Here is a 26040-nt window from a genome sequence, read left to right as displayed (position 1 = left end):
ACAATGATCACCACTCTGATCTAGACTGACTAGATCGAGCTTGCAGAGCTGAACTTCGTAGCTAGCTAGCTAGCTGAATTGTTGCCAGTATTTGAGCCCGGGTATTTGAGTTGCCAATATATTTTTGTTTCTCTTACTCTTCAACATTTTAAGGGGAAAAATTCAAGTTCAACATCATTCCTGGTTAAGCAGGAGGGGTTAAGCCAGGGTTCCAGCAATCATGAGACTAGCAGACTACAACGAGTTGTTGGAGAGTTTAACAAGTGATTGTGATGGCACAACTGCATCTCTGCTCTGTATTCAAGAAAAATTTCCCAAGTATGATGACATTCAATTGACATGATTGATAAAATGTGGATCTAACTTTAGTACATTGCATTGACTTTAATGTCTGTCATATATGGTTGGAACTACCCCTTATCGACCACCTAATCTTCTAAGCATCATATCTGCGAAAATATTCACAAATTTTACCCAGTTTTCGTCTCATTTGTGCAGAAAATTGAGCAGATCAGATTTCCATGTTTTGCTCGACGACTCCGATTCAATTCGCGTATATATCGACGAACAAGGAATGCGACGATTTTACATTTGCTCATTTGCAGCCGTCTTTTGAAACCGACCACCAGCGATACACTAAGTTTACGGTCGATTCGTGTCGCGGTGGCGAAATATTTTTACTCTTTCAAATCAGTTACATGACGTCAACATGCAAAATGATCGCCTCACTACTTCCACTGCGAGCTCCGGCGCATGATTCGACGATTGACGACGGATATTTGTTCTAAAGCCGTTTCCTATCGGATTTCTTGGTTTTTCAGCGGGGATTGGGTTTAGTCAATACAATTTTGATTAATTCTACTACATTTCTACTTTTGTTGCTTCTTTTTTTCTTGTGAAATCGATTTTTACCGTTTCTATGGACACTGCGCCTACTCTCCCGCGCGTATCGTTTGTAATATGCAATAATTTTTACGCGCGCAAGGTGGTCGGTTTCAAAAGAGGTGGTCGATATGTGGTAGTCTCACCATACATATCAAAGAAGAAGCATATTAAACTTAAAGAATAGAAGTAAGATTTCGGTGGTGGTGATTATTTCTGCCCGTTTGCCAATGACCAATATTTCTAATTCTAATCTAATCTGCTGTAGTGTAAATAAGATTACAATTGAAAAAGTAGCGGACAATATTTAAGACATGCACAGTAATTGTATACAATGTTTTCTGTCCATGCCCATGAAATACTAAGAGTTCGAAACGTAACACAGATTTTGCCTTAAGTAATATTGCCTTAGTTCTATAGTATAAAATCCAACACAGTTTGCCATTCACAACGCAGTAACTAGATAATCTATTTAATTTTTTAGCGAGGCAGCTTAGATCAGTCGGTTGGAGCACCTGTTCCGGATAAGATGGTACATCTCAACACGTGTGGGTTTGAGTCCCACAGCATGCTGGAAGATGTCTAACAAAAAAACTGATGCTAGCGTTGTGTGTTAGCTTGCCTCACCGCTGTATTCAGTGCAGGTGTGAATGCAGTTGGAAAACACTCCGTCCATCGGAAAGGACGCAAATGTTGGTCCCATGTATAGAAGAGTCACAATCTATGCATGCTAAACCAGTACACTATTTGACAAATTGTCCCGGGGGGGCCACTTACATTGACGAGTGGATACCATGCGCGACCAAAAAAACACGTAAAAAGGATGTCCTTTTCACGATAGGGCACGTTACGTACGTAACGTGAAAAGGGTGTCAAAAACACAAAAATAATGAAAAAAGGGTATCCATTTCGCTAGTAAAATTACGTGTTTAGGGTCGAATTTGCGGGAATGATAAAACAAAATTAAAATGTTTTATAAAGGATGTCCTTTTTGCCCCAACACTACGTGTTTTAGAGTCCTATTTGCGCGAGGTGTAGAAGGTGGGGTCGTACTAAACCAAATAAGGTAAAGCCGACAACCAAAGGACCCGTAACAATAAAACATTCCTTTACTTGTTTAGGGGTTCATTTCAGGAAATATTTGCCAAGAGTATCGTTTTGTTTCCAATACTTGTTAAGGGTAGGGTTTCACACGTCAATACTTGTTAAGGGGTGCATTTTCAAAATATGGAAATTACGTGTTTAGGGTGCTTTTTGAGACCCCATAGTCGCGCATGGTATCCACTCGTGAATGGAAGTGGCCCCCCCCCCGGGCAAATTGTAAGGTGTTATTCATCCGGTGTATTGCACCTGCCGGTCCCCGGTACTACAATACTGCAAGAATCTTCAGGATTGAAGGAGGCATTCAGTATAGCTTGAAGACATATTTTTGTGCATGGCATTTTTGGAGAAATGGCTTCTCTAAACTCCAAACAGAAAATGGTTGGCAAATATTTGTTCACAGCTCGATATAGTTGATAGTCATAGGCCTATCTGTATAACTTCTGTGATCAAAACTGCCAGCTGGCACTGAATTTTTATGTTTTGTGTGGAATGTCTGAATACTTGATAAACTTGACCTTGAATAAATTTGAGATGTAGTCTTTCTGCATTGTGTAAAGTACTATAGGCCTATGTCAAAGTTTAATTTGCTAACTTTCATCTTCTTACAGTGTTTCTCATTCGACATTGGTCAGCATCTACTCACAGCATTGTCAGGTAAACATCTGCATAGTTAGTAGGCCTAAAGGGTGATATCCCTATATAGCCATGATTTGGACTTTGAAAATTTAGGATTCTGTGCTCCCTAATAGAATGCTTTCGTAGAAAAAAATAATTATCCAAATGTCTGTGATATATATTTACTATTTACTGCACATGTAATACATTCTATCACAGGCTTCATAGCCCAAAAGTATTATACCCCTTTCATAAACCCAATTACTATGAATTAGGCGGCTAATAGCATCATAATTTGGTCGTAAAATTGGAGGAGGACAAGAGTTATCCGCATTACTCTGATGCTGATATTATCCGCATAATAGCGGCATCGGGATAAGATTTTGAGTTTATGAACGCATTTCCAAATAATGCGGATAATTGCCATGGTGCGGTCACAAGGTCACCCTTTTCCAACACAACCGCATCGGAGGGGGCGTGTCCAGTTGTCATGGCGATTATCCGCCTTTTTCAGGACGGGCGCTCGTAAAAATAATGCGGCTTATTTTCGGAGTTTATGAACGCAATTTTTATTGAATTATCCGCATTACTCTTAGGCGGCTAATTGGAGGATAGGTTTATGAAAAGGGTATTAGTCTCTTTACTATCAATCTGTTCTTTCTGAGGTTTGGACACACATTAAATGGGCATATTTTGTCTCTCCTACAAATTCAATGCTTAATACTGGATACTAATTTAAATCTGGTATTTCTTTAAGAATGAATAATTGTCCTTTTATATTACTATTAGTACATGTACATGTACTTTGGGTGAGTCTTGAAAACAAGTTTATGGTCTTGTTGAAATAAATATTTGATAAAAATTAGCTGATTTATACAAGAAAATATGATGAGTCTATCACCTCTTTCAGCTTCTATGAGTTCTAATGTAAAAAAAATAAAGTGCATCATTTTCTATGGAGTTAAGATTGAAATAAGGCCAGTAGGTGACAGTTAAAAAAAAAGGCTTTTGGATGATGCCTAATGATTATGATTTTTCTCTTTTGTTTAGATGATCATCATAATGTTCACAATTTTTTTCTCTTTTTTTTTTAGATGATCACGAGACAGACATACCATCATCACAACAATCCTGATATGATCTCCTATTATGTACAGTTGTAAGTATTCAATCATATTAAGTAATACATGACTATATATAAAGTTTTGTAAATGATTATTGGAAAGCTTTCTTACTAAGATCCAATGGTCTAATAATTATTTCACAAGCTGTATTCATAAAAGCAGAATAATATTATCATTATCTGTGAGTGAATATGAAACATTCTATTATTTTATTAAGGGAAGGTGAAACCTATATATATTCACTCAGGTTAAATGAAGTCATCTATGAGGCATTATTTGTTGTCGGACAAGATGTCAGATCTAACAACTTTCCTTTGTTTTGATTGGCTGAGAAGCACATGTGTCTGAAAATTGCTCTGGTAACTGTCAGATAATAGTAACTTCATAAAATGGTTCCCAGTTGTCTGATGGTTACTATGGCAACTGTTAGATAATGACAACTTGTCAATGCTGACGACTGTCTGGGAAATGGTTGCAAGATTAAATCCCGAACTTAATGATGTATCACAGAAAAGTCGATGCTCTGACACCTTACTCTCCCAGGTATCCTTTTCACAAAACTGGTCAAATTATGAGTGCAATGTCACTATTATGGTTGATGCCCTCCCATTTAGTCAAAGGCAACCCAACAATTATTGATTATTATGTATTTCACCCATCACTTCTAGACTGAAGTAGACTACCAGCTTCAAAAAGTAACTTCTCTTTAATAATGATAATAATAGTTGGGTTTTATATAGGACGATAATAATCTATGACTGCTCAAAGCGCTTCACAATTATTATTACCTGTTCACTGGATTAATACATGTAGCTTTTCTAGCAGGATGTTAGACACACACTTGTTAAACCAACCACAATGACAGTGTTTCCTACTGCCCGATATCCAGTTAGTAACTGGGTAAATGTGGCGTAGTGTGGATTGACTCCTTGCCAAAGGACGATAGGCCCGATGGGATTCGAAAACACGACACTTTAAGGCAAGAGTTAGAACCGCTACTCAATCCTAATCAAGGTATCTTTGGGATGTTAAGACTTAATTTCAAATTATGATTTACTTTCAAATTTTGAATTTGATTGTCACTTATTTATCATTTCACTTTATAGGGGGATTACATTTTTACAGTTTGTATCCCCATTGCCATATACACAGAGTATGGTGGTATTGAAACTCTATTCATGCATAAATGAGTTTTGAAAATATGCTCTATAATCTTTGTATTCAAAATCTTTGTATTGTAAATGTATCTTTGTATTATTCTAGGTATCAAACCTTGATTAAACAGAATGAAAGCTCTCCTGTTCTCATACAGATAGCCAAGGAGGTAAGATGTTTGACTTCAATACTAATTTTTATCAATAAAATAATCCCTTGGATGCATGAATGAATAACAAGATAGTATACTACTTTGTATTTTACAGGACTATTTAACATGCTGGCACAGAATGAAAATAGCAGTTTTTAGGACAGGCCTTAAATTTTTACTTATGGCAGGCCTTAAATTAGAACAAGGTCACTTCTCTCTCAGGCACATTTTTATAACCAATGAAACAGACTAAAAAGGGCACAGAAAATATCCAGGGCCATCATTGAGAGGGAGAGTAAGGTTAATCAATAGGGCATCGAAGGCCATGGTTGCCTTGGATTAATTTTATGTTATTTTGTCACTTTCATGTTGCCTTTTGCTGATGGTTATAAATGTACATCCTTTTTTTTCTTCAGGCCAATATGCCTCCAGCTGTTATAGCAAGATTTGTTGTGGAAGGTCTCCATGACAAACGCTCAAATCAGGAAGGTATGTAATGTGCACCATCTTGACATTGGCAGGTTTAACTTAGACAATTGTATCAGTTAGTCTTAAAATTCTAAAAATGACAAGATTTTGTTTACATTATAAGCTTCTTACAATACTTGAGTTCTTTTTTGATTTATGAGAAAAAATATTTTAGTTTTAATTCTGGCACATTTCTGAATAATTTGAGTGCCATATAGAATGGTAAATTAAATTAATTCTCTACTCTTAGGCACATATCTTGAAGTCGGGTTAACTTAGACCACGGTCTAATTCTGTGCTAAAATTATGGGGAGGCAAAAATTCAAAAATTCTGTTTATATTGTATATAATATTTCCTATGTTTACTATTTTGTTTCATTTTGCTTTCATAATGAAGAAAAATATTTCAGTTATCATTCCCTGACAATTATGAACAATTTGAATGTCAACTGAGTTAATAAATTGGATGTGTAGGGGAAGGCGGGGTAAGTTGAGCATAGGGGCGAGTTGAACCACCACCCCCAGGCTAATAATGAATGAGTCAGACATCGTGGTGGTGTTATATATTGATGACCATTGAATAACCTTTAACCCCACCACTTTGTATTCAATTTTGAAACAAAAGTAATTTGTTAGAGGGAAAAATACAAATTTCAGCCAAAAAAAAAAAGGGTGTAAAAAAGATAAGTGCTTTTTACCCACACACGTCTTTAAATATATTATAGAAATAAGAACAATATTGTTAGTCCAGGTATGGATTCTCATTCTTGTCATAGTCTTTTACATGATGAATGCATAAGAAATGTGTGGATGTGAAAATATCGCAATAAGTTTGGACTGGGGTTATTTAAGCCAAATCAACATGGGGCAAGTTGAGCCATGGTAATTCTTATGGTGATGTATAATGAAAAATTTAAAAATGTAAAAAGCCATTGATATGCAGGCAGAAAGGAGCTAGTTCACATGACAGTCCTTTTACTTTTAGAAGATGTTAGTATTTATAGCGAATTAGCAAGTGAACCCATACTGACAAATCTAATAATTATAATCCAATTGACAACGCTCATATTCACATTTATATCAACAATAAACGTATTGAATTAAGTAATTCCATAAACTTTTTAGCTGTCACATTGGATAATCTTTTGAGTTTTAAGTACCATATGATAAATGTATTACATAAGATAAGTAGGAATACTGGTTTAAATTACAAACTTAAGCATAGTTTGCTTCATAACTCTATACCATTCCATAATTGTCCCTTATTTAAAATATTGCAATATTGTCTGGGCTACCAATGTAACCTGATATGAATTGGACTCAATATTCAAAATTCAAAAGAATGTTTAAAGGACAAGTCCACCCAACAAAAACTTGATTTGAATGAAAAGAGAAAAATTCAACAAGCATAACACTGAAAATTTCATCAAAATCGGATGTAAAATAAGAAAGTTATGGCATTTTAAAGTTTCGCTTATTTTCAACAAAATAGTTATATGAACGAGCTAGTTACATCCAAATGAGAGAGTTCATGACATCACTCACTCACTATTTCTTTTGTATTTTATTATATGAAATATGAAATATTTTTATTTTCTCGGCATTGTCATTGAAATAAAGTTTCATTCCTCCCTGAACACGTGGAATTCCATTGTTTTAACATTTTGTGCTTCAGGCAAGGAGGTCCTAATCGTCAAATTTGTAAAAATTGAAATATTGAACAATAAAAAACAAAAGAAATAGTGAGTGAGTGACATCATCGACTCTCTCATTTTGATGTAACTGGCTCGTTCATATAACTATTTTGTTGAAAACAAGCAAAACTTTGAAATAATAATAATTAAGACTTATATCGCGCCAAATCCACTCTGTAGAGTGCTCAAGGCGCTTTTTAGGAAATTATAAAAGAAATTAAGAAGAATTGAACAGAAATGTTTTGAGGTAATTTTTGAAAGTTTCAGGAGTCAAGCACTGTTTGATGTTATGAGGGAGGCTATTCCATAGCTTCGAGGATGAGTAAACAAATGATCTTTCATCCCAGGTTTTGGAAACTTTGGGGGTACCAAGAGAATTGAAAAGGGAGGAACGTAAGGATCTTGAAGGGGTATAACTTTTGATCAGTGAAATAAAGTACTGGGGAGATGAGCCATGAACACAATGGAAAGTTAACAACAAAATCTTGAACATAATACGCTGTTTTACAGGGAGCCAATGTAAGGATCTTAAAATAGGAGTAATGTGAGTGCGCCTGGTGGATAGAGAAACAATGCGAGCGGCAGCATTTTGAAGTTTCTGAACTTTCACTAACTGATTCTGGGGTAGATTAAACAATAGGGAATTTCCAAAATCAAGATGGGACGAAAGTAAATCGTGAACCAATTTTTCTGTGGCCGGTCGAGACAAGTATTTCCTAATAAAACCAATATTTCGCAATTGGTAGCGAACTGATCTACAAATAAAAGAAATGTGATTCGACATTGTCATGTGAGAATCAAAAACTATACCGAGATTGGGACAAGAACTTGACAAATTTACAGTGAGACCAGAAAATGAGATGGAGTCGATGTGGATTTTACTACGCTGCACTTTGGAGCCAAAAAGAAGAAATTCACATTTGGCTGGATTCAACTTAAGAGAGCGAGAAGTCAGCTAATTGTGAACATCAACCATGCAATATTCAAGACGATGGATGGAACTTTCTGCAGCTAGTTGATCCGAATTAAAAGAAATCATGAGTTGGATGTCGTCTGCATAAATATGGTATTTTATGTTATGTTTCAACAGAACTTGTCGCAATCCGGATAAATAAATCGAAAAGCGAGTTGGCCCGCCCACAGAACCCTATGGTACTCCAAAAGAGAGAGGCAAAACATCAGATTTACAACCGTTAATACAAACAATCTGAGAGTGGAATGAGAGATAATGAGAGAAACTTATAAGCCTCACCCTTAACACCGAGTGAACTAAGTGTGTTCAAAAGGATAGTGTGATTTACCGTGTCGAAGGCAGAGGACAAGTCTAACAGCAAAAGAGCTGTGGTGTTCCCTTTATCCATGCCTTGTAAGATATAATTAGACGCGTCAAGAAGTAGTGTTTCTACACTATGATTAGACCTATAACCTGACTGGAAAGGATCGAGCAAATCATTATCTGAAAGGTATTCAGACAATTGTCATAACTTTCTTATTTTACATCCGATTTTGATGAAATTTTCAGCATTGTGCTTGTCTGATTTTGCTCTATTGATTCAAATCAACATTTTTCAGAGGTGGACTTGACCTTTAAGAATAATTACCAATTCCCATTACCTAGCACCATCCACACCTTTATTTAAGAAATTGTCTTTACTTAATATATATGATATTAATAAGCAAGAACTCGCAATATTTATGTATAAATACAAGAAGAGGTTGTTACCCACTCCTTTTTCAGATATTTTTCAATACAATAATCAAGTTCATAATCATAATACCCTTTCTTCCAATAAATTTAATTTATGGTCTATCAAGTCTAGTCACGAAGCTAAATCATTGAGTTATGTAGGTCCCAAACAATGGAATGAGATTCCCCAAATAATAACTTAATTCACAATTTATTTCTTCCTTTAGAAAACAGTACAAAAATTTTCTAGTAAATAATTATTAATTTTCGCAGTTGATATAAATCTATTACTTGTACCGTATCTACCCCCCCCCCTTTGATTCGTGTCTTTTTGTATTCTTTGTTGTTGGTTTTTTCTCCTTTTTCCTACATTGTTTTTACTATAATGATATGACATTCTGTTTTTTTTGTTCAATATTGTTGTCTTCTGACTATGTTTTGGCGATCCAGCCTTACAGGTTTCTTATATAACCTTCATGGAAAGCCACGCAATTTATTTTATTATCTAATCACATTATTTGATGTTTCTTTGTATGTTTATCCTATTTTGCGAAATAAAGATTGAATTGAATTGAATTGAAAATACTTTAAATGAAAAAGTAACATCCTGGTTCTTCCTGCATACATTTTGTACATTGTTTTTGCGGCTCAACTTACCCCAGACAGTGGCACAACTTACCCCACAGATGGGGCAAGTTGAGCCATTTGACATCGTTTTTTTCAAAGGTCACGATGACTTTCAGTGTGGGGGTAGAAAGTTATATATAGGTGAAAAAGATTTCCCAAGAATCAAATTCAAAGGCAAGGTACTTATTTCTACAATATTACTAGTCATTTCAATTCTAACATGCAAAATGCAAAAAGTGTCACAACTTACCCCGCCTTCCCTATTAAGGATTTGTGCCCCAATTGGCTCTCCATACTTAAACCACAACTTTAAACTGGGCGTTGTGGCGTGCGCCTGTAATCCAAGCTATGTGGGGAAGTTACAAATTGATTTCGAGGTTCAAGCCCTGGTCACGTCTTTCGGATGGTGACGTTAATAATCATATCTGATTGATACACGTCTGACAAAACTCAAAATACACACACAGGGTTTGATTTAAACCTGAATTCAGAATACGGGCCTTAGAGATTTGTGACATAGTTGGCTAGCCATAGTAAAACCATTACTTTATACCAGGTGTCTGTTTCAAAAAGAGTTACAGCTATGTTAACATTGTCATTATGATGACAACTGCCTTGGTAACAGAGCTTAATAGCTGATCACTATAAAGGATTGCATCTACCGGTGTATTTTTTTTCATGCTATACTACGATTTTACACAGCGCATGTACAGTATGCACTCTGCAGTTTAGCATTCAGCAGTGCGTAATAGGTAATACATGTAGTATGGTTTGCTAAACTGCACTACAAAAAAAAGTGACTTGGCCGTCTTGCACGGAACATGTGCTGGCCTTGGCCTCTAAAGTTGCTAAAATCCAGCCGCTTCAAGGGGCACTGCCCCCTGAACCCCCGCAAGGGGCGCTGCCCCTGGACCCCCGGCCGGTGGTTGTCCAGATTTTGGGTTTCCAAATGTTAGCAGGTATGCTTCTAATGCTCATATTGAGAATTTGTATATTTAATTCATAAGTCAGTGTGGACATGAGCTATCAAATATTTTTACTTTTCCTCTGTGTAATCTCACAGTTACAAAGTCTACAATCACTCAGTTTCTGAGGGAGCCTTATTTGATAGAAGACCCAGTGCTTGCCTACCAAGTTCAACTTGTAAGTGAACCATACTTTATAAGGGTATTGCACAAATTTTATTTTGCAATTTATTGTAAATATTAAGTCATGGATCAAATTTAGCTCGTACAAAATCATGCTTTTGAATTCAAGAAGTATACCAATTAGAAGTTGTGATTAACTGAAATTTTATAATTGTTTGGAGAAAATGAAGTTGTGAGTTTCTTTCTTGAAATGTCAGGTTCAGTGAATAGTATGAAGAGCAATTTAAATTATACAAACTTGAGATTATTAATGATGGATATTGAATTTACTACATATCTTGTTGATATGATGCCATTGCCCATCCCCCCCCAAAAAAAAAAATCTAATGATGATTTTATTGAGACTGAATTATTGAATTATGAATTTCATGACACTAGTATAAGCTCAGTTTATTTACCTTCCATAGATATCTTCGTTACCCCAATTTTGAGTGTGTAGACTGTTATTCTCAGCCTAGGGTTTTAGATCATATAAAATGAGAATGGCCATAGAGTCAAATGTTGTTTCCTTCTTAACCAATTCATACCCAAGCATTTGTTTGCATTTCCCATCATCATTCAGTTGTCCCATCTCTTTCTTGTATTTTTCTTCTTGTCCACTCCATGTGATTATCCTTTGTTTTCAACAAAATTCTTACTAAGCTTTCTGTTCTCAAGGGATTGCAATTGTTCCATTGTTCCCTATAAATACCAACTGTTTCTATTGTAATCTGTGCAAAATGTCTGGGAGAACAGATCTGCTGATGGGATACTAATATAATGAAGGTGAATTGTTTAACCTTTATAATATAGCATTTTCGTACATGATTAATCCAAAACACGGTTGCATCCATGCTTACTTTCATTTAAACGACGTTTCAGAACGAAATTGTAAACTTACAGAAAGGTGCGTTTCTAAACGTTTTTGACCAGAATCAAGGATTCAGGGGAAGTATAACTAGGACCACAATCGAATCGTAAACGTGTTAAAATTACGTCATTTGGATGAAAATCCGTGGGCAAATACATTTTCATGGTTCTATTATAGGGAGTTTCCTCCATGGAATTACCTCTAATAATGACCAATGTACATTTGCATGTGTGATTATCAAATTATGTACTATCACAATGAATATTGTTGAGGGATTTAAAAAAAAACAGAACATGAATTATGATGAGACATTGCTAAGCCAGAAGCCCCAACTAGCATAAACAAAATGAGCCAGCTGCAGAATTTGTCTCTGAAATATTAAGCATAAATGGCACTCCTAGAACCATGTTTACAATTGCATTCCGAAACTATGTTTAAAAAGCTGATTCTTTCTCCGCAATGGAAGCATAAACACACCCCTAGTGTGCAAGACAGATTTTAGTCAATCTTCCGTAGGCAAATACAGTTTCATGTCTGAAAAATGCTCCAAGTTAGGTAATTATTTGACTTATGGAGGGTCAATGTATACTGAGGCTACTGTAATTGTTTTGAGAGCTTTCCAAAATTGATGTAGATTTTGAATTGTTCTTTTATTATATTGCTAATACTATGAAACGTGATGATTTACAATATGTATGAAGTGTTGCATTGAATAGATGTATTCATTTTCCCACAGTGCACTCTACAAGATGTCACGTATGGACCTTATGCAGAAAGCATTAAACAGTATCCTTTATGGGGTTTCTTTTATTGATTTATATTGATTCTTTTTTTTTCTCTCATGAAAATTCATGTTTATGATTTATGTGGTTTGTGCTTTTGATCATTGTTATTTTAAGTCAGTGTTGTGTTTTTTTATACTCTTTCTCTTTTTCTCTGCCCTTCCCCTTCTTTCTCTCTTCATCTTTAATGAACAGAGAAAATAATAATTTGTAATCTACCAAATTAAAAAATATATACTTTTACAACAACTAGATCATTTTCATTATAGGTTTTCCTAGAAATTATTTTCTTCTACAAAGTTTACATTACTCTCATATGTAGCCATATCACTTGGGTTTCAATCAATTATATTTAATGTTTGAAAGTTGTAACACTTCCCATTCTATTAACAGTGATATTTTCAAATTTTGAAATGAATATTTTCCTTGAGTCGATGTATTACAAGCTCAGTGGGAAATGAATATGAATTCCTCTTGGTGCAATTGCTGAAAGAGAGGAAGATAGCATTCCTACGTAAGTATAGACAGATTCAGTTTGGTTGCCATTTTTATTGCAATTTTAACTATAGACAATATTTGCACTGACATAGCAGCACACATGGCTTATTGCATAACCAGTTGAATTATTTTTTTCTTTTAAAGAACAGATGGTTATTGTCACCATATGTTACAGTACTCTGTAAAGTCAGACTTATTTTTGTTTTTAATATTTTGCTACACGAAGATCTGTCTTATTTGGCAGCTTATTATGTGAGACAGTGTACACTTCTGAGGTCAAAGGTCAATATATGCTGTCCAATTAAATCCATGATGGGCATGGAATGTGGATTTTGTGTGTGTGTGTTTCTTTGTTGGGTTAGTTTGATGTGTTATTGTTTATTGCATTTTATACACCAGATATATCATTTTTGGTTAAATAACATTTAGATAAAAACAGAAGGGATTGAATTTGCAAATTGATACATTGCAGAAATTGTAAAATGTCTGTTTAACTTGGTCAATACAGTGGTGCTAGTGGACCCCACCAGAAAATACACTCCTTAATGCAGATTATTAAATGGAGACAACACTAGAATGTCCAGCAAGCCCAGAGAAACTATGTTAAATGTGTTATTTAATCACCTGACTTCACAATTAAATATCTAGCAGATGTGAGAATTTGAATACTTATAAACTCTTTTTTTTTTTGAGGGATTCACTAACATTTTAGCACCACTGTATGCCACATTGTTTGCCATTATAGCATTTTGTAGTTCAAGAAGTCAAGAAGATGAGATTATAATGGACCATAGAGCCCCCTCACACCTAACCAAATTGCCTGAAATATGCCTTGCGATGGCTGGCAAAAGGCATTTTAAAAAAATTGTTTTGAAAGGTAACTGATAGTAAATCATATTTACCCTTCGTGTTTGGGTTCGCACACCTTCTGAACTAACAGCTGCGATGATTCATATTCGCGGGGAAATTTTGAACATGTTTAAAAATTCCAGATGATTTTTTGAAAAATTGTTGGTCATCTGTTTGAATTTGCATCTCTTATTTAGTCTGCGGTAATCGTTCGTTTTTCGTTCATGTGTTATTGTCGCGCATAGTCCCTCATCGCGCTTCTGCCAAAGTGAACCGATCCCGAAAGAACCCTTAAGGAAGCAACACGATGACACAAACGTACAAGAACGCCCGATCTATTCACTCACCTTTGTTTTTAATCGCATGCCATATCAAACCATTGCTCACTGTTCGTTCGTCTTATTGGTTTATATCAACCCTTTGCTCACCTTCGGCTGCAATGTACTCAAAGAGGTGGAAAATCGATACCCTTTGCATGTCTTATTTATCCTTCGCTTACCGTTGTTCATTGAAAAAAAATGACAATAGTTACTGATTGCAAGATTTGACGAAAAATTTTCTCGAATTCGCGTGCATTTTCCCATTGGTCACCCTTCGTCCGCCTACATTTGGTCATGTGTGAGGGGGCTTTTAAACACCACTAGTCCACCTCGTGGACTGTTGTACAATTTTTTTAAATATTTAGTACATATGTATACATACCACCATACACATACACACAGAATTGTCATACAGAACAGCATTTTTTTTTTTGGGGGGGGAGGGAACACTGGGTTAAGGTGAATGACTGGGGGTAAGTGAATGTGTGTTATGTGTACAGGTCTGGTTGGGTCTGCCCAATCAATAAAAATTGTCCAAGATGTGGACCGTTGCCACTGGCTTTGGAACAATCTGTCACCAAGAATTTCAGTGTAATGCTGTCCTCTTGTGATTGGAAATTGCCAGGATATAGGAGTAAACTGATGATGAGAAAATGTGAAAGGTTTTATTGGTAGAGGGACAGGGATGAGAGAGAGAGACAGACAGAGAGAGAGATAGAAAAATAAGAAACTGAGATGGAAAGAAAGATAGAATGAGACGGATGACAGAGAGAGAGAGTAGGGGGAATGATTTTAATTTTGATGCCATGATCATTTTGTATATTTCTTCTGTTAGAATTTGAAATTTGAAAAGTTTGGATTAGAATTTCAATTTGAATGGGAATATGAATTTGAAATGAAAATAAAAATAATACTGAGAAGGGGTTCTAGGTACATATCCACAAATTCTAAATTCATGTTTTTAAAGAATCAGTGGCTGGAGAAATTCTAATGGCAATACACTAATCTCTTGCAAGATGAATGGTGTAATGAAGACAAATCGGTAATGAATCTCAAAATAGCATAAATCTCTCCAAAGGATGGTCAATCTTTATATTCCACTCCTTGGAGTGGATATATCTCTAGACTGTGAGTAGCACACTGTAAGGCCTTTTTCTTCAGTTTTCTAATTTAGTATTTCACCTAGCGTGTGTCTTTGTTTACAATGTGTCTTGAAGTAGTTATTACAGTTTGTGTACTTTGTATTAATAATATTCCTCAATGCTGAATACAATGTACAATTTTCTTTTTCTACAATTTATTTCTTTGTATTATCAGAAGTAATTCTTTTGTACTTATGTCATAAATATGTGACTTCATGCAATTTAAGTATAATTTTGTATGCTGTTTATATCTCTTTGAATGGTACACAATTATTTTTTTTCAGCTTATGGCTCCAATGCATGTTTTTCTTATTAAACTATTCAAAAATTTTAATTGAAATATTTCATTTACAGAAGAGGATGATATGAGAAAGAAGGGATATGACAAGACTCCTGATACTAAACTAGAGGTGCCTGTAGGTAAGTCAGGATCACACAACTTCTTATTAATTTAATGGAAGATCTGCTATAAGCCAATCAAATGATATCAGTAGTTAATGACAGTAGCATGTAGCTTGTGAAAGTAATTGAAATGTATTATTTGAGATCTCCCCCCTGGGTGATGATTATCAGTTTGATTCGGTGGCGGATCAAGTGGGGCACAGCCGGCCCGGACCCCCCCCCCCTTTGAGAGCCATAATCAAAACTTGTAATGTAAATTCACTGTTTTTACTCAAGTGTACCCCCCCTTTTCTTTTTCTTCTTTTTCAGTTCAATTCATTTATTTGACATCCTTTAAAAAAAACATACAAACATATGCCTATATACAAGTATACAACAAAGGAGTAAAAAGAATTTAAATTACAATATAAGCAATAATACGAAAATAAAAATGGTAGAAATATAAAAGAAATGGAAATAAAATGCAGCGGATGTAGGAAGTCAGAAAGGCCATTGACCTGTCAAGCCGACTCCCTTGATTACTACATTATACGAATAAAAACACAAATAGAATGGTGGCCATAAACAAAACAAACAATACCCGAACATATTGAAAGGGAGGACTTTTTTAAAATTTTTTTGCTTGTCAAATTTTCATCTTCTATATAAATTCATTACCATTGTTGTTGTTGTTATTATTATTGTTATTATTGCTGTTGTTATTATCAGTATTATCATTATTATTGTTGTTGTTGTTAACATTATTGATATTATCATCACCATTATTGTTATTTTATTATTGTTAGTAGTAGTAGTAGTAATAATATTTTCTTGCATGACAGCCTGGAATGGTCACATCATCAACTGGATAGAGAGTAAAGCTTCTTTTGGAGATGTTTTCAGTCATAGCAATTATCTCAAGGATCAATACCTCAGTTATGCCAACAGGTAAAGTGCCTTCTTCAAGATATATTAGCTTTGTTTACCACTTTTTCCTTGTCACACCATGTATTTTTTTTTACTATTGTGTACTATGTTCTGTTTGATTATTAGTTTTTTTTTGCTTTCCCAGTCTTTGTAATTAAATACTAAGATTTTATTGGGGGGAATCTCACAAACCACAATCTCCATAAAAAATATTTTATTTTAGTGGATCCTGCCACCTCTACAGATATCGATAATGAATGATAATTTCCTCAATTATATTTTGTAATGTTCACTCATTAAGAAAAAACATGTATATAAATAACTCAATATACATTTTTTGTGTGATTATATATCGTATGCAATGACATTGTATTTCCTTTTTTTTTGTTGGAAGTGAAATAAATATTAATTCAAAATTTGATTTTCACTTTATCTCTGATAACGTTTACCCAAATCAACTTTATCAATAAACTTGGTTGTACTGCCTGATACTCACATAAAACAACTACAGAAGGTCCAGAATTCTGCCGCACGACTTGTAAAGTGTTCAAAGCTGTCAGATCGTATCACTCCAATTCTCAAGAAATTACACTTGCTGTCTGTTAGGCATAGACTTACAGTTCTGACAACCAGTGTAACTATCAGATCTTCTGGAGGTGAAGAGATCATACAGTGTGTCCCAGTGAAACAAAACCAAGATTTAGCGATGATTTATCATAGCTTAATCATAGATAAAAATAGACAAATGACCTACCAATCTAAAGCTTAGAATCTCCTTTATCTGATATAACTTAGATTATTCCTCATTCACGCATGAGTCATCAAAAACAATTCGAAGAAAGGATGCCAAAAACTGATTTTGTGGGGGTATCTGAGTTTCAAAAAGAAAATCACATGACTAAAAAGTTCAATATCTGCTCTTTTGTTGATACCTTAATCACAAAAAATGGTCAAGAAGTAAAAAAGTTACGATCCCTCGAAACAATGCTCGTATTTTCATAATTTCATTAAATAAACTTGTTTTCACTGGTTTCCCACAGAAGCCATCACACGGTAACAAAAGACTTATAATGCATGGCTGATCATCAACAAAACGGAGTGTCCAGTGAGTTTGAACTCTAGCATGTAAAGCCTCTTCATTTTATAAAATTCAAGCCTTATTTAAAATATCCAGAACTTTGTTATTTTTTTACCATTTTCTGTAATTGAGGTATCAAATTAAAGAGCAGATATTGAACTTTTTTAAAATGTGGTTTTCTTTTCAAAACCCAGATACGGCCCGCCAAGTTACTTTTTGGTATCCACTTTTGAAATTGTTTTTGCTCACTCATGAGTGAATGAGAAATAATCTAAGTAATATTAGATGAAAGAGGAGATTCTAAGCTTTAAAATGGTAGGTCATTTGTCTATTGTTTTTGTGATTAAGTTATGATAAATCTTGTTTTCGTTTTTTGTGGGACGCACTGTATAGACCTGTTCTTCGTTCAGGGAATGTTCACCAGCTCCAACAAGTTAGAGTGAAGAGGTCCTGGGGTGACAAGATCTTTTTCCGTTGCTGGTCCCCGTTTATGGAATTCACTCCCATCGGACATTGAGTCTTGCCAGTCGAAAGTGCTATTCCACAACAAATTGAAAACTTACCTAATGAAGGAAGCATTTCCTTAAATGTTGTAGGATTAGGCCTAATTGTTATTTTGACTACCAACTTTAACTGATTGTGTATTTTTTTGTCTCGCCCACCAGAGGTGAAGGCGAGACTTAGGGATGCAAATGTCGTCTGGCGTCCGTCTGGCGTCCATCTGTCGTCCGTCCATCATCCGTCCGTCGTCCGTCCGTCACAAACCTGTAATGACACATAACTCCACAACGGTAAGTCGCTTTTCAACCAAACTTGGATGGTAGATGGACTTGGGGGACCTGCATGTTATGCTGCAGTCGGAGGTCACATGGTAAGGTCAAAGGTCATTTTCAGGTCAACGTTAAAGTTAACATGCAAGACTCTCTTATGACACCTAACTCTGCAACCGTAAGTCGCTTTTCAACCAAACTTGGATGGTAGATGGACTTAGGGGACCAGCATGTTATGCTGCAGTCGGAGGTCACATGGTAAGGTCAAAGGTCGTTTTCAGGTCAACGTTAAAGTTTACATGCAAGACTCACTTATGACACATAACTCAGCAACCGTAAGTCGCTTTTCAACCAAACTTGGATGATAGATGGACTTGGGGGACCTGCATGTTATGCTGCAGTCGGAGGTCACATGGTAAGGTCAAAGGTCATTTTCAGGTCAATGTTAAAGTTTACCTGCAAGACTCTCTTATGAAACCTAACTCCGCAACCGTAAGTCGCTTTTCAACCAAACTTGGATGGTAGATGGACTTGGGGGACCTGCATGTTATGCTGCAGTCTGAGGTCGCATGGTAAGGTCAAAGGTCATTTTCAGGTCAACGTTAAAGTTTACATGCAAGACTCTCTTATGACACTTAACTCCACAACCGTAAGTCACTTTTGAACCAAACTTGGATGGTAGATAGACTTAGGGGACGTGCATGCCATGCTGCAGTCCGAGGTCACATGGTGAGGTCAAATTTCAGTTCAGGCCAACATTAAAAGTTTACATGCAAGAATCTCTTATGACACTTAACTCCACAACGGTAAGTCGCTTTTCAACCAAACTTGGATGGTAGATGGACTTGGGGGACCTGCATGTTATGCTGCAGTCTGAGGTCACATGGTAAGGTCAAAGGTCATTTTCAGACCATTAAAGTGTACATGCAAGACTCTCTTATGACACCTAACTCCGCAACCGTAAGTTACTTTTCAACCAAACTTGGATCACATTAAAATTTACGTGCAAGGCTCTTATGACAAGTGTTATTCCATCCCAGTCATTTCACAATGAAATTTCGATATAATTCTCTTGCGTGCCCTCACAAATCACGATAATTCTGGTTATTTTCATAAGTGGGCGAGACACAAAATTGCTTTTGCCTTGTTTCTTGACAATTTGTTCAATTTCTGTGTATTTCTTAATTTCATTTTCTGTATTGTATAAGTAATTGATTGTGCACCTTGAGTGTCATCTACATATATGTGCGCTATACAAATCTTGTATTAATATTATTATTATCACCCCTTCATTTATATGTCAGTTTGCAAGTTGGAAAAGAACCATACCTTTTTTACAGTGTATATGCTGATCATCTTCCTATATTATTTCTAACTGAAATATATATATATATATTTCCTTATTGTAATTGTTTATTTGAAAATGAGCAGAAATAAGGTTAATTGAATTGAAAATTTAATATTTGGTATTTCATGCTGAGAAACTTATTCAAATTCTAAATCAAATACTGAAACTAAATTTATGAATTTGAAAATACCAATATTAATTTGAAGGTTAGCTCCACCTTTCAAATACCTATTGCTTTTGCCTTGTTTCTTGACAATTTGTTCAATTTCTGTGTATTTCTTAATTTCATTTTCTGTATTGTATAAGTAATTGATTGTGCACCTTGAGTGTCATCTACATATATGTGCGCTATACAAATCTTGTATTAATATTATTATTATCACCCCTTCATTTATATGTCAGTTTGCAAGTTGGAAAAGAACCATACCTTTTTTACAGTGTATATGCTGATCATCTTCCTATATTATTTCTAACTGAAATATACTTTATATTTATATATATATATATATATATATTTCCTTATTGTAATTGTTTATTTGAAAATATCCTGAAATGGAGACACATTTGCTGTGGTATGGCTGCTTTCATTTCAGTGCAAATCTGGGTGTATTTGTTATATGACTCTCACTGAAATTAATTTGGACAATGCTGAGTATGAAAGCAATGCAAAAGAGGGAACAAACTGCAGGCAAGAAAACCAATGACAACTGAGAAATAGTCAACACTGTTGTCCTCCTAATGGAAAGATTGGATGGAAAAGAATGAAAACATAAAAGGAATGATACAAAAAAATACAATGAACATTGGAAATTCACTTCACTTTTGTATTCTCTCAATATTATTCTAAAAGCTTTTCAAGGTTGTTTAAACTGCTAGACTTTACAAGTGCTATGCTGTTGGAGTTAAGATGACAACCTTTTCCTGTTGAATAAAAGTTATTTATAAATGGAGAAAAAGTGACGTTGCAAGTACTTTTTTGCAAAGGAATGCAATTACTTTCCAATTGCTGATAACCACAATGTTAACTAATTGTCCCCTAATAGATTTGTATCTGTCATAGTCATGGGTTTATCTACCACATTTCGGGTAAATGTCAAACATATAATGCACAACTTGAAATTTTCAGATAAAATATTTTTATTTCCGAGGTCATATTCAGTAAGCCGTGCACTTTTACAGTTAGGATGTTGTATCCTGGTTGTCAAGATTGACCAAAAAGCACCATCAATCTTGCAAAGTTTGTCAAGATTCAACTTAGAGCATTAAGCTCCAACCATTTTCAGAACCATCAGATATGTCATTCATCAATAAAGAAATCTCCTCCCTTTTTTCTGTGTTGAATACCGACCAGAGTGAAAAAAAAGAGATATTTGGTTGATGAGCTAGTGGTTAGGGCACTTTCATTTCAAAGAACACATATATTAAGTGTAATCCCATGGTTCCTCTCTGGCATTCTTTCTTCTTTCTTTTTACATGTACTTCATTTTTTGAAAGGATTTTTATGCAGCTATTGACATAAGTTTGAGAATAAATATGTTCTTTTAACTTGAAATTTTACTCAATCATAGAGGATATTTTTTCACTTATAAAGATACGAATCCTGCATACATTATTAAATAGTGGGTATATTTTTTTCATTTACTCAATAAAAATTGCTGATGAACTTGATTTTTTATTCATATAAAGATATCCATTTGTTCAGAATTGAAAATTGAATGGATTATATAACATATAGCAAAATTGAAATGTGTCAGTGTTGTTTGCATTCATTGTACCTGATATGCTATTGTTTTTTAAATTCTGATGGAAAAGAAGACATCCTTGTTCTGTGTAATTCTTAATCTCTGTTCACATGTTTTTTTGTTCTTTTTCATTTTTAAGTCCAAAAATAACTAATTTAAACTTAAAGCCTCTCTCATATCAATCTGAATCCCTCTCATCTTGTTGATTCTGTTAAAGATGTGACATATGATGCATTTCCATTCCTGTATCATTAAGATATTTACTGTACACATTTCATGTTTGGTGTCTACAATATGTTCTAATACTATGTATGTTTTCCTTCAAGTACCAATTAACTAATCTGAGAATGAATTTCATTTTCTAGTGTTTCCAGTTCATATAGATTTCATTTTAAATTTTCTATGTGTCCTTAAAAAGATTACCTTTCTTGCTAAAGTCCTAGTCTCATTTGTATTTCCTGTTAAGTGTGTTCGCAACACTTGTTATTTTATTTACATTTCATTAATTTCAACTCAGAATCACTTGCTTCTGTGAGAACATAAAAACTCATGAAAATGTAGAATATGTTGATGGAAGATAGTACAAATTTAAACAAAATACAATCAAACTTGCCCAAGTTGAACTCATATTTATCAATCAAATAATTACCTAGATGTCATTGGTCCTTTCAAGTTATCATTTTTTATATTCTATTATTTTGACCATCATACATGTAAGTCATTTTTATCTGAACTGAAACTATTTCTTCAGACCCAGCAGATTCAACTCAGTTAAGGTTGACTGTATCACATTTCTGTCGGCTTCCTTGGTTTGTAATCACATAGACTTTTCTATTTTTGTTTACACAGGTTTGGATCTGGTCTTGTGATATATTGGCATGGTTTCATAGATGAGCTTAGAGCAGGATGTATTGAACAAGGAATTGCACTAGCCGACCACCTTCCAGAAGAATTGACCCATCTCCAGCCTTGACCAAGGAAATGTACTTGCTGGCCATCTTCCAGAAAATTTGACCATCATCCAAAAGGTTTGACCATCCCCAACCTTAAGCAAGGTATTTTTCTGGCTGACCATCTTGCAGGAGACTTGACCCATCTCCAGCCTTGTGATCAAAACATGAGATTGGGGAGGTTTGTTGTTATGATCTTAAGGGAGGTTGGGAGTATCGGAAATGGAGGGAAGTACTGAAAGACTTGCACATCTTCAACCTTGATGCGCAGGATGAGTAAAGGGGAAACGTGCCAGCATCACCTTGTCTAAGCATGGTTTTCTAAGGTTTTGAGCATCTGGAATGGAAAGAAATAAAGCGATTGTATTTTTTGAAGATGCTGTATGTCTCCAACCTTGACACAGGATGAGTTGAGGAGATCCTTGCCAGTATCATCCGAAGTAGCATGCAGATCAAGGTCATCAAAGGGTATGAGCATCAGGAATTGTATTTAAATGATCCCACACATTTCTAACCTAAGCAGATGAGCTGAGGGAATACTTGACAATTCTCCACTACTAGATGGTCCTGTAAGAGCATCTAGAATGGAGGAAAATAGAGGGAATGTATTTCAAAGATCTTGCACATATCTAAATTTGTTTTTAAAGATCCTGTACATCTCCAACCTTGATACAGGATGAATTGTGGAATACTTGATGGTGCCATTTCAGGAACATTCCAGGAAATGCATAATAATAACAAAATTAATAATAAGAATTCATATAGTGCCATAATCTATTACGAGGTGCATTGTTGTTATTATTATCATTATTAACCTGGCTTTAGCTTGAGCTGCCTTCCAGCACTCCTTGCATTCTAGGAATGAATCCTGCTTGGTACCCATTTATCTCACCTGGGTTGAGTGCAGCACAATCTGGATATATTAATCTAGCTTGAGGTGTGATCATGTGGTGAAAGGAAGTTGATGATTCTATCTCAATCAAGAATATATATCTAAAAATATTTTAATTGTGTTACTCTATTAAAAAAAGTTTGATGGTGTCTTTATAATTATGGGATTGGAATGGATATTTATAAGGATGCCATTTTATTCAATGTTTTTAATCTTCCTATGTCTTCCCTCAAATCATGTCATAAAAATAGAGATGACATCATAGCATTGTGAAACTGAGCTCCCACAAATACCTTTCCCGTGTGGTTGTTAATATACAACCATGTTGTCACAGACCTTGTTACAGACCAGTTTGGTAGATATCGTCAAAATAGGAGCCAATTAAGAGCAGGTTTATTTTGACCCCTGCCCCCCCCCCTTCCCGTAAATTAACCGTGCATTTGCCACCAAAATTGTTACCTACAAAGTGATCTACAAAACAGTATTTTCAAATTTCAGTTTTGATTAATTATTATGCTGATTTATAATAATAATAATAATAAAGGTATATTTACCCAGGGTAGCCACTTCAGTTCCGAAAACTGTTCTCCCAGCGGGCCCTGCTATTATTACCCGGCTAAGCTAGGCTACCTTCTCAGTGCACACAGCTTTTTGAGGAATTACTTCCTGCCGGATTTATGCATGAAATCGAAAATATGCTGTATTTAAGTTAACTTAAGCCACAAAGTCGATTATTGGGGGGGGGGGGTGTATTCTTTGTGAGATTCTGAATGAGTGTTTCTTAATACTTATCAGGGATTTTTCCAAAAAAATTGCCAGTGATGTTATTTTAATCTTTAGCAGAATGAAAATGGTTGATTTAATTGATAGAAGTAAGAAATATAATATATTTAGAGATATACTCCTGTATTTTAAAGTCATAGGTCAGTATAAATATCCAAATGACTTAAGTAATGATAAATTTTGGAGCAAATCAATTTAGTCCATTTTTGTCTCGCCCCCCAGAGGTGAAGTCGAGACTTAGGGATCCAATTGTCGTCCGTCCGTCACAAACCTGTAATGACACATAACTCCACAACCTTAAGTCGCTTTTCAACCAAACTTGGTTGGTGGATGGACTTTGGGGACCTGCATGTTATGCTGCAGTCTGAGGTCACATGGTAAGCTCAAAGGTCATTTTCAGGTCAACATTAAAGTTTACATGCAAGACTCTCTTATGACACCTAACTCCACAACTGTAAGTCGCTTTTCAACCAAACTTGGATGGTAGATGGACTTAGGGGACCTGCATGTTATGCTGCAGTCTGAGGTCATTTGGTAAGGTCAAAGGTCATTTTCAGGTCAACGTTAAAGTTTACATGCAATACTCTCTTATGACACCTAAAACTTGGATGGTAGATGGATTTGGGGGATGTGCATGTTATGCTGAGATCACATGGTAAGTTCAAAGGTCATTTTCAGGTCAACGTTAAAGTTTACATGCAAGACTCTTAACTCCGCAACCGTAAGTCCCTTTTCAACCAAACTTGGATGGTAGATGGATTTGGGGGACCTGCATGTTATGCTGCAGTCTGAGGTCATATGGTAAGGTCAAAGGTCATTTCAGGTCAATGTTAAAGTTTACATGCAAGACTCTTATGACACCTAACTCCACAACTGTAAGTCGCTTTTCAACCAAACTTGGATGGTAGATGGACTTGGGGAACCTGCAAGTTATGCTGCATTCTGAGGTCATATGGTAAGGTCAAAGGTCATTTTCAGGTCAACGTTAAAGTTTACATGCAAGACTCTTAACTCTGCAACCGTAAGTCGCTTTTCATCCAAACTTGGATGGTAGATGGACTTGGGGGACCTGCATGTTATGCTGCAGTCTGAGGTCACATGGTAAGGTCAAAGGTCATTTTCAGGTCAACATTAAAGTTTAGGTGCAAGGCTCTTATGACAAGTGTTATTCCATCCCAGTCATTTCACAATGAAGTTTCAATATAATCCTCTTGCGTGCCCTCACAAATCATGATATTTCTGGTTATTTTCATAAGTTGGCGAGACACAAAATTGCTTTTGCCTTGTTATCACAATAGATCTTTGCTCCTAGAATCACAAACTTGTGGATATTTATGTAGAAACAAAGTACATCACAATTTTGTTGATGACTGAATAAGATAATGACCTCATTAATATCTGAATGTGATTCCTGTATAGTGCAAGTTCTGCAAGACTAAGAGTGTTATATTTATGTTCCATGAGAGGTGAGAAATTATGTTCTTTCACACTTTTCTGTCATATTTTTCAAGTCGCATTTTTCACCTAAATCTGCCACCAAAGAAAAGGGGGTCAGACTAATATTCATTGAAAAGAATACACACAAATTTCATGATTCTATCAATGACAATTATACGTAATGAAAAAAATATATTTTATTCAACCGAAGTTCAGAGTTTGTATTTTCCTAGTAAGATATTCCCTACTTGCATAATGCTGATGATGACATTAGCAGAATGGACTGGTACATACATATATGTGTGACTGAATAGGTGTTATATACAGTCAAACTTTAGGTTAAATAACAAAGAGTTGTGATTGATCCAATTAACCACAACTATGGATGGCCAGCAACGTCAACGCCTAAAATTCCAATTTTGTTAAAAATATTTTCTAGATACAAGGTATATTCATACATTCATTGTTCTCTTGAAGATTCATTGTGATTCTCTTTGTTTACTAAGGAGATTGAGATAATTGCCTGTAGAAAAATTATGGTATGGATGGATTGGATCAATTGTAACTCTTTGTAAGACGGGGGGGGGGGGGGGGGGGGCCTGATCCAAAGTGCATATTTGTTACAAACTATTTTTT

The 26040-nt window shown here is 35.3% G+C and overlaps 1 protein-coding gene across 3 annotated transcripts; it reads left to right on the top strand.

Moving 5' to 3' along the window:
- Window positions 1–49: 49 nt before the first annotated feature.
- On the top strand, window positions 50–23747 carry LOC121418133 (CDAN1-interacting nuclease 1-like). 3 transcript variants are annotated; one of them, XM_041611840.1, is made up of 11 exons: window positions 50–318; window positions 2595–2640; window positions 3696–3760; window positions 4989–5049; window positions 5448–5520; window positions 10571–10650; window positions 12242–12291; window positions 12734–12801; window positions 15451–15516; window positions 16320–16425; window positions 18148–18205. In XM_041611840.1, the coding sequence occupies exons 1-11, from the start codon at window positions 221–223 to the stop codon at window positions 18164–18166; spliced, it is 732 nt and encodes a 243-aa protein (XP_041467774.1). In that variant the 5' UTR covers window positions 50–220; the 3' UTR covers window positions 18167–18205. The 3 variants fall into 3 exon arrangements, with proteins under 3 accessions (XP_041467774.1, XP_041467772.1, XP_041467773.1); XM_041611838.1 differs by lacking the exon at window positions 18148–18205 and adding an exon at window positions 22192–23746 and having other exon boundaries at window positions 52–318; XM_041611839.1 differs by lacking the exons at window positions 50–318; window positions 18148–18205 and adding exons at window positions 1140–1526; window positions 22192–23747.
- The last annotated feature ends 2293 nt before the right edge of the window (window positions 23748–26040 follow it).

This window comes from Lytechinus variegatus, chromosome 7 (assembly GCF_018143015.1).
Source record: "Lytechinus variegatus isolate NC3 chromosome 7, Lvar_3.0, whole genome shotgun sequence".
Taxonomy (NCBI): Eukaryota; Metazoa; Echinodermata; class Echinoidea; order Temnopleuroida; family Toxopneustidae; genus Lytechinus; species Lytechinus variegatus.
This window is presented reverse-complemented; position numbering and strand designations above follow the sequence as displayed.